We start from the raw sequence: 10,102 nt of genomic DNA, 5'->3' as shown, positions 1-10,102 counted from the left end.
GCAGCACGGCTGGTGGGCAAGAGGCCATGTGTCTCCCTCCCACTGCAGCTGTGGGCTGTTTGACAGTTCTTGTAAATTCCCTGACATGGGGCTGTCATGGCACCCAGCCTGGGCAGCCCCAGGGCATGCCACAGCCACAGAGGGAAGCACCAGCCCCCTTGCAGCTGCAGAGGGAAGCACCAGGCCCCCACACAGCTCAGACAGGCAGACAAGCTCCCAGGAGGGGGGAAAAAACCCCATCAGGCTCGCCACTTTTTTTTTCTCTTCACTGGAGCCTGCCTGCATGGGTTGGCTGCCACCAGGTCCCACAGTCCCTAAGTTGCACAGGGCCCGCCAAGCCCCTAGCATTTTGGCTTCCAGTGCCCTGTGCACTGTTGCATTTCGTTAGGTAGCAAACTAAAGCACCTCTAATGAGAATTGTCCATTTTGTCTGAAACGCTATCCAGAAGTTTTCAAGTGTCCAGGAGTCTCTTACAATCTTGTAAGATTAAGACTTAAGGAGGATAGATATAACTTAGTGGTTACACACTGTATAACCCAGGGGCAGGCAACTATTTTGGCTGGAAGGCCGCTTACCAAGTTTTGGCAAGCTGTCTAGGGCCCTGCCCCTGGACAGTGGCCCTGCCCCCAGTCACCATATTGGGACCGGGCGTCCTGCCCCCCCCCCCAACCTCTGACCTTTGCCACCAGAAGGCCCTTCCCTTGCCCTGAAGTACTCCTTTTGGGAGGGTGGGTGCTGGAATCTGGAAACCAGGAAAAAAAACCAAATCGTATACAAAAAATAAAACTTCTACTATAACTTATTTTCATTTTATTTAAAAATATTTTTGTACTGATTTATGTGTTTGTGAAGTGTATCTAGAAATGACTGCATAATAGCTCAAAATACAGTCCTATTATATATTGTGTGTGAACGGCAAGGAAGTGTATGTGGAGGGGTGTGGTTGGGGAGTGGGTGCATGTGTGGTGGATTGGGTGTTTGTGTGGTGGGTGGGTGTGGAGGGGTGTAGGTTATGTGATTGGGGTGGGGGATGTGGAAGGGGTGTGGTGTTATGGTGGGGTGGGAGAGAAAGAGAGAGATGGGGCCGGGCCTCTGGCCCCATTACATGCAGCTCTTGCAGACTGTGTGTGAGCCTCACACAATGCAGACCCCGTGCCCAGGCTTCACACTCCTGCCACTCCACCCCAGGGCACCAACATGGGCTCCGCGTTCCTGCCGCCACCACTCCCCCCACCATTTCCCTACTTTCCCTCCCCCATGCCTGCCTGCCGCCACTGCCATTGCTTCCCAGTCACCACTACCACTCCCCTGCTGTCGCTGCTCTCCACAACCCCCCCACTGCTCCCCTCCTGCCAGTGCTCCTCACTTCCCACCCACAGCCCTTCTACTCCCCAGCCCTGGCAGAGGGGGCCCCCAATTGCCATGGCTATAGGGCCAGGGACCTGGGTCTGCAGCCCTCTGCTCCCCCAGCAGCACCTGGGCCCTGGCTGCCTCCCGCAGGAGGCAACAGAGCATGGAGCCCAGCTCCCCAATGGGTGGCACAGCTGGAGCAGAGCCCATGGAAGGGGGCAGATGTGGGCTGTCCACTGCAGTCTCAGGCTTCCTGCCCTGCTGCCTTCCCCCTGGGGCCTCCGGGGCCCAGTGGGTGGGACCTGGCATGGCAGGGCAGAGCAGGGCCAGTCAGGGAAACTTGTTGCCACCCCTGGGAGCCCTGCACTGCCATGATGATGCAACCCCTGCCAGTCCAGCAGCGGCAAGGGGCACAACCCTGGACCGCCACCCCCACTGCTGCCGGGTGGGCTAGGGGCACATCGCCAGGGTGGCACAGGGCTCACAGCAGCAAGAAGCTTCCCTGCCTGGCTCTGCTCTGCCCTGCCATGCCAGGCCTCGCTCACTAGACCATAGAGGCCCCAGGGAGAGGGCAGGTAGCCCGAGACTATGGAGGGCAGGCTGCCTCCACCCCACACACAAAATTCAGGGGCACATGCCCCCTCTGGTCCTCGCAGAGTGCGTACAGCAGTGGAGACCCAGCCTCCTCCCTCCCCCCAGCCCCTGGACAACCAGCCACAGCCCAGTCTTGCTCCATTCCAAGGCCCTATGGCTGCACATTCAGGCCCTTGCCCCCAAGCACCACCCCAGTTGGGTAGCAGTCCCAGTCCTGCCCAACTCTCACCCTTGCTCCATCCCCACCCCCACCAGACTTACCTGGCAGCCATGTGCATATGTGTGTGTGCACATGCAGATGGCACCCCCTGCCCGACCAGCCATCTCCTGCTTCCCCAGCCCCTTGCAGGCTGGAACTCCTGGCCTGCAGGGAGCTTTCTGCAAAAGTGCAAAATCCACATGTCTCTCTGTTAAAATGAAAAGTCCACATTTTTCTTGGTTAGTATGAAAAATCCAGTTTGTTCATTTTTTTTCATGGGAAATGGAAAGCCTAGATCCCTGCTTATCACGGATGATGAGCTCTGTATTTTAAAAAGCTTGTCTTTTTGTTTTTTAGCTTGGGCCTTGGAGATCTCCTTGGTGGGCTTAAAAAGGAATAGTAGATGAAAATTTATTTCATTGCAAAAAATGTTATTGAAAATGCAGGATTTCATGCAACTCAGATTAAGCATAGTCGTTATGGCCTATAGCTGTCTCTGAATTACTGTCCCCTTTGGTGATTCACAATCACTTGTGCATGAACAACAACATTTGTATCCATTACACAACAATTGCTTAGGGACAGCTGGAAAGTATTTGAAAGGTTTTTTATACATCTGCCATCTTGGTATTGCTGTAATGCAGCATTTTGGGAATTTTAAGGATAATTCTGGTGTTGTGTTCCCCAGGAGCACTTTTGAATTGACACAACAGTATTAAACAGTTTTAAATAAAGTCATAGTACTGTAAACTTACTGCTTAATTTGATCTTCAGCAAAAGAAATGGGGCTGAAATCAACACTGGTTGACTGACTTGTCTTGCTAAGGATATAGAATTCATTGGTTTTACCAGCGGGATATCAGCTATTCTGGAAGTAAAGTTAGCCACATCTTGTATAACGTAATAAAAAGGGAAAATAAAGTATACAATACAAGGCTGATAGCAGCTTTTTTAACATTGATTGTAAGTAAAGTTAATTAAGATTAGAAGACATATTAATGTACATCTCCACATCACAGAGAAAATGGTTTTTAAAAGTAACAGAGTAAGGAATGAAAAAGTTTCTCTAAAATTATTTATCATATTTATTATGCTAAATTATGTATATTATATTTTTTTTCCTTTTTCACCACAGTAGTTTAAGTGCATCACTAGTCTTCTCACACATCTGCAATTTTTAATAGTTTTTTCTAAGGTGAATATATTGGGCATATCATTTTTTTTCACATATCACATACCCCCAAATAAAGCAACCTTATTTTAGGAAGGAAGAATGAAAAAAAAAAAAAAGGATTTTCAACCATTGCTAACTGCTCAGCCAAGTGCTGAAACTGCAGTTGCTACTGAACACAGGACTTCAGGGGCAGAGCTAGGAATTAAAAAAAACCTAAAAACAGGTTGCTAGGCTATGATAGGAGAAGAAAGGAGTAGCTACCAGACAGCAAAATGTGGGAAGAAAGGATAGCTTGATTAGTGGAACATCAAGACCAGTAAAAAATTGAGATGGTCATTAACACCTGTAGAGTGAAGAACAGTCAGCAGAAATCAGGTAGATAATAATGAGCCATTAAGTCAGTTTACTCTATCAGTACTGTCTGAATAGACATGCCACTGCTGCTGTGTTTGGAGAAGTAGTTTTAAACTTTTGGTGAATCAAGCATCAAAGGAGTACACACTATTGTACCATCCCCCGCCCCCTCCAGTTCTGCCTCTGCTGTACACTAAACAGCAGCCATTTACAGCATCTCCATGCATCTATTATAGACAGAAAAATAAGCTTCCCTGATTAAGACATATGCCCCAATTTTGAAAGGCTAATTTTTTGGAGGAAAGTGAATATGTTATGTGAGTAAATAAGGTAATATCTGTTTTTATTGCAGTATTTGTTAGCAATGTCATACAAGGGCAAATACTCCTATGTGCTAGGCAGTATAAAACACACACCAAAGAGATTGTTCCTGCCCCAAAATATTTGCAGTTTTATGGAGTTCAAGATTTTGCCAATATCTTATGAAAAAGCAGATTTCAGTTTTTTATTAAATTTTTCATCTTGTAAGACATTGTCTTGTTATGATGTTAAGTGTGGTGCATGTTTCTTTGCAGTTTACGTGTGAACTTAGACATGGGCAAAGCAGCCTATGGGTGGATGATTATGAAGGATGACAATATACCTGGAACAGTTGTCCGAACCAGCACCATACCAGAAGAATTGGGTCGTTTAGTATATTTGCTAACAGATAAAACAGGTACATGACTCTGTGTATTTAAAATTTTATTTATATATTAATTTAATTTATTTTGTAACAAATAAGATGATTTACTAATGGTGGTTGGATTGTTTCAGTTTGATTAGATTTCACTTCATTTGGGGGGTTTTATTGTTTCTTTGTTTTTATGCACGTGTTTTATGTTTGATTAGCTCAGACTTTGTGAGATTTGACCTTCATTACTAAGCATGGAACTAACTTCTATGGGTACATACAGACATTCAGGCTAGGGACAGACATTCAAAAATCCCGAGCCTGAATTGATTCAATCTTTGCAGGTTAGTCTAACCTGCAGAGAGTGAACTGGTTTCCAAGTGGATAGATGTTCTCTTTTCATTCCAGAAATGCGGGCACATGCCTGCAGTGGCTTAGGCCAGAAGCCTGGGGGCACTAGAGCAGCCCTCCCCTTTCACAGAGAAGCTGAGCTGAGCGGGGGTGGGGGTCAGGCCTGGGCAGGCCTGAGTAAGACTGAGGAGGGGTTTAAACTTCAACTTTGGTCTGCAGGGTGCCAAGGGTGGGAGAAGAGGGAGCCTGTCCAGACCACTGTGGTTGGGGAGGAGGAGGAGGGAAGAACTCTGCCCAACCCAGAGGCTCCCTGACAGCTAGGAGCAATCCTGACACACAGGCCCAGCTCTGCAGGGCTGCCAAGCACCAGAGGGGGGCTGTTTCCCTGCTTCTCCATTGCCGCTGCAGGGCAGGGAATGGGGCTTTATGCCAGGCTGCTCAACCCCAGAAGGGGACTCTTCCCTCTGCTTCTCCATGGGGTGGGGAGACAGGCTCTGTTCATTGAGGGGAGAGGGTCTCTTCCCCCTCTGTCTCCCTCCCACCCACCACCACTATGAGATGGGGAGGAGGTCTCTTTGTGGTGCAGCCCAACTGGGGTGCCAGGAGCAGCTGTCACTGAGTCACAGCTGCCGGGGGTGTCCCCTCCCCTGCGCCCCAAACTGCCCTCACTCACCCCTGGCCAAGGCAGCCGCAAGGTCTTTCTGGGCCAGGCCATAGGGGTGGGGCCATCCTGACAGCTGTGGCTCAATGACAGGGACATTGAGCCCTGTCAGCGAGTGCAGCCCTACCCAGCCCAGCCCAGCATGTGGCCGGTGGCTGCTAGCCAGGCCAGCTCAGAGACACCGGAGGGCCTGGAACCCAGCAGCCACCCACCACAAGGGCTGCTAGCACACCCGTGAGCCCCTGGGGCACCTCTGAGATGGCTCGGCTAGCAGCCATCTACTGCACACTGGGCCCGGCTGAGCTTGCTGACAGGGCTTAATGTCCCTGTCACTGAGCTGCACCCACCGGGGTGGCCCCACCCCAATGGCCTGGCCCAGCGAGACCACGCAGCTGCCTCAACTGGGGCTGAGCGAGGCTGAGCGGGGCCACATGGGCCCACCCCTGGCAGCTGCAGCTCCATTATAGCTGCTCCCCGTGCCCTGGCTGAGCCAAGCCAACCCATGGAGCACCGCACAGAGCACCTCCCCCTCCCCCCACACATGCCCTGTGGCAGAAGGGGGTAGGGGGAGAAGGAGTAGAAAGGTTGTCCCCCAGCATTGAACAGAGCCCCCCTTCCCCACCCCGTGGCAGGGAGGGCAGCAGGGGAGGAGGGGGATTAGTCTCTCCACCCAGCACTGAACAGGACCCTCCTCCCTGCCCTGCAGGAGGAGGAGTGGTGGGAAGAGCAGAGGGAATAGTCCCTCTCTGGGGCCAGGCAACTTCACAGAGTCTCCCTCCCCATCCCACAGCAGCAGGAGTGGAGGAGGAAGGGGAAGAACCCCCCAACTCCCAGGCCCAAACAGAGCCCCCCTCCCTGCCCTGCAGCGGCAGGGGGGCGAGGAGTAGGGGGAAGAGCCTCCCTCTGGGGGCTGGACAGCCTCGTGGAGTCCATCTGTCCACTCCAGGATGGGAAGGAGGAGCAGGAGGCCTCCTCCACTGCCTCACAGAGCCCCCCTGACCCTGGGGTGGGGGGAAGAGGAGGGGGAAGAGTCCGTCGCAGCATGGCTCTGTTAAGGTAAAGGTGGCAGGGAGAAGGTTTAATTTCTCCCTCCTTCCTTCTGCCGTGCAGCCAGGGTCCTCCAGTCCCAGGGGCCACTACCACAGCCCCCTCCCTGCCCACTTTGCCTTAATGGGGCCAAGCCAGCTAGTGTCTCTGCTAAGGCCGGTTGGTCCTTGCTTGGGCTAGAGAGCAAAGGAGTGGGGTCAGCCCTGTGGCTGAAGCAGAGAGCCGTGCCCACCCAGAGTGCATGCTGGGATGCTGGAAGACTCTAGTTTAAGTTAAACCAGCAAGGCGTCTGGGACAGACATTGCAGAAACTGGTTTGAGCCAAATCAGTTGAGTCTCATACTATATTCAACCAGGTTTATCTCCAACCAGTTTCGATCATCTTGAAACTAGTTAATATGTATTGAATGTCTGTTCTGTTTCAGGTTTAAACCGGTTTCTGATCACTTGAACTAGTTTGTGAAATGTTTGTCCCTAGCCTCAGGGAATTTAGATCACAGTAAAAATGGCCACCCAATCTAACTTAGTTCACCCAGGTGCAGATCTTACACTTAGATTCCTAGTTAGATAGAGATAAGTGTGAACTGTCAGGAAGCTTACATCAGTCTGAAAATGGCTGACCCAATCTAAGTTAACTGGACCTCTCAGGTAGCCTGACTTAGATTGGATCCAGTGAAACCAATCTAATTGAATTTCTGTACAGTTTCCAGCACAGCCCCAGGGCTGGGCAAACTCAGTCGCTGGCCCCAGTCCCAGGGCTGCACTTTTCCTATATCTCCTCTCCAGCACTGGGCCATTTTTAGCCCCCCCCCCTTCCTCCCAAGGCCACCAAACGACCCATCCCACAAACTGCTCCTACAAGTGATGATTTTACCAGTCGGTGCTGGGAGCTGAGGCAGTAAGTTGGAGTGGGTTGGTTGATTCACTGGGGAGAGTCATTCCTCTGGGGTGGTTGGGAGGCTAAAAATAGCCCCTGAGGAGGGGAGCACATCCCCGTTCCGCCAAGTCCCCCTGAGGATCCCACTAGTCATCCCTGATCTCACTAAACTCTCTCAGACTCCACCAACCCCCCTCAGATCCCACTTGCCCCCACAGTCTCCCAACCCCACCCCCCAGCAAACTGTGCTAGCCCCCTGGTCTCCCCAGTCCCCTCTGCAGACACTTTGTCCCACTGATCCCTCCCCAGTCATCCCTGCTGACCCAGCTTGTCCCCTGGTCCCACCCACCTCTCAGGGAGCCTGCTTGTCCCCTGGATCCCTCCAGATTCCCCACTGCCCCATCCCCATCCCAATTTACCATAGATCAGGTGGCCATTTTTAATTCACTCTAACTTCTGCCTCAGCCCCGCAAATGTCCGTATATATCCTATAAGTAGTCCTGATTATTTCAATGTAATCTCTTTTACTACAATGGCTGCATTAGTGGTGTTATTATTATTTCATAAACTACCATGTGAATTAACCCAGATGATGCTAAATGACATTTTAGCCCTCAAACTGCTGGGTTTTTTGTGTGTCACATGTATCCCTATAAACTCGTTCCCTTGAAATTTTTTTAAAGACAATTCAAAATTAGGACTGGCCTACAAACAAGTAAGCCTGTGCTAAAATACTAAGAACAGCCTCTAAAATGGTGCTTTCTAAAGGAGAGGTGAAGTCATGTTTCATCCTTTCATTTTCCTGAGATTAATTTCTATATTTGATCTTCCTAACTGGTGCCTATTATTGTTCTTCACCTTGAATAGTAACAAAATAAACAAAACCATCCTTACTAATCTTTAGTACAGTGGTGTGAAGTAGAAATGCTGTGCTCATTTGATGTCTATCTGTTGACCTCTAGTCTGCTTCATAAGGTATAAAATCCCAAATGATAAGCTTTTCCCATCCTAGTCCTTTCGGTATTTAAGAGTGAAATGTGTTCTTATAGTATGCCACAATCATATTTGTAAAGATCTGAGGAACTTTACTGTTGTAAGTTATTAGTCCTGGCATTGCTAAATCAAACACCAAACAAAAGGCATTGTTTCTTAATTTATTTTTACATCGCTTAGTTCTCTCTGACATTGAATGCATCAATCTACTAAAATACAGTGATTTTTCCTCAAGGAGATTCCCTAAAATAATTTAAAAAATAAAGTAGCTTTCCAAACTGCAATAGAAAAATATCTATGGATTTTAATATTTTTACCTAAGCTGTAAGAAATTGTCATAGCAGGACTTTTTTTTTTCTTGCCTGTATTTCACATCAGTTCAGAGAGTGCATTCTGTGCCTTGCTTTCCAACACTGTGTGAAACAGGAGCACATTCTACATTGAATATTTTTTGTTAGTGTTATCTAGTGACATAATCTAAGTAATACATTAAACACAGTATATTAAAAATATTTTAATCTGGTCTCTAAATACATGTGTATCCCTAATGCTGTGTATTAGCACCTTCTGTATGTGTAATAATAGATATTATCAGAACCACCTCTCTCTTTTTTTTCCTTCCCAGTCTATGGGAGTATGAATGCCAAAAAATAAAATACAATAGTTTTTTAAAGCACATTGACAATCCTGAGCTTTATGAAGTTTATTTCAGTTTAACTAATTATTTGTAAACTATTTGAAGCTGCTTGCTGAATTTAATTGCAACCTTTATCATGGTAATTTATCTAACTTTTTTAAAGAGTTCTGTCTAATGTCTCGCTTGAAATTTGTAATTTTAGCTTGTGAAATATGTAATTTACAGTATATCATTGCAAATGATAAATATGTATAAAAAGGAAGAAGGGGGGGAGTCTTTTTGAGTAACACTAGAGTTCATCCACCAACTAGTTCTAGCAGAAACATTATGGATTCCTTATAAAAAATCATTTTTTATTTTAACAGTATACAGTTGCCCTCCCAGAATGTAACTATGATTCATGTAGTGTGGTATTCTGTCTCTCTGATTACAGGTTGCACTAAATGCTCAGAGGAAGGTGTTTAAACTCCATGAGCAAATTTGGCCAATTATATAATATATAGCATGTGGGAAAGTGTGCAACTGACCCTAGCTTGTGATCAGCTCATGCTCTAAAGCATAAAAATGAATAGCCCCTGTATCATTTCTCTTGGCTAATGCAGCTCTAGTATCTTGTTTGATATATACATATTTTTTCTTTTTCTTTTTTCTTGACCAAATACTGTGAATTCAAAATGACAATAAGACAGTGGTTCTCAAACATTTTAGAATCAAGGCACCCCTTGTTACACTCAAGACACCCCTCAAAAATGCCAGCTCTTAGCTTTCAGTTTTCTTTGACTACAGAAAAATAATAAAACAATTCTTTTCTTGCACAGAACTCAGAAAGACCACAACAGGTCAGAACTTTTTGACACTATGAATTCCTATATGAAATCTCTGTTTTTATCTCGTGAATTATGCAGGTGCTTGCACACTTAACACTGCTAATATTGCATGGCACCCCAAGTGGTTGAGAATCACTTCAATAAGGTATTAATTTAAGGAAAAACACCTGGCAAATTAACATGGCCGAAGACAATAATTGTTTATAAAACTTATTACCATCAAAATGCTGAAATTATGACTTCATAGGATCACAGAATTTGATGGTTTAAGTATAAAATATATTATTTTTGCCAAAAAACTGGTAGTTTTAAAAGGATGCACTAAGCAGGGTCACTCAAAAAAAAAAAAAAAAAAACCCTTCCGA

At 47.1% G+C, this 10,102-nt stretch overlaps 1 protein-coding gene across 2 annotated transcripts in view; it reads left to right on the top strand.

Moving 5' to 3' along the window:
- ATP9B (ATPase phospholipid transporting 9B (putative)) overlaps nucleotides 1-10,102 on the top strand; it is a 447,238-nt gene that overhangs the window by 371,437 nt on the left and 65,699 nt on the right. For both annotated transcript variants that reach the window (XM_019524099.1, XM_019524092.1), the window contains exon 13: nucleotides 4,248-4,390. In XM_019524099.1, coding sequence (XP_019379644.1) covers nucleotides 4,248-4,390 — 143 coding nt within the window. The remainder of the gene's footprint in view (nucleotides 1-4,247; nucleotides 4,391-10,102) is intronic.

Source organism: Gavialis gangeticus, unplaced genomic scaffold, assembly GCF_001723915.1.
Source record: "Gavialis gangeticus isolate Ggan-Ray unplaced genomic scaffold, GavGan_comp1, whole genome shotgun sequence".
Classification (NCBI taxonomy): domain Eukaryota; kingdom Metazoa; phylum Chordata; order Crocodylia; family Gavialidae; genus Gavialis; species Gavialis gangeticus.
This window is presented reverse-complemented; position numbering and strand designations above follow the sequence as displayed.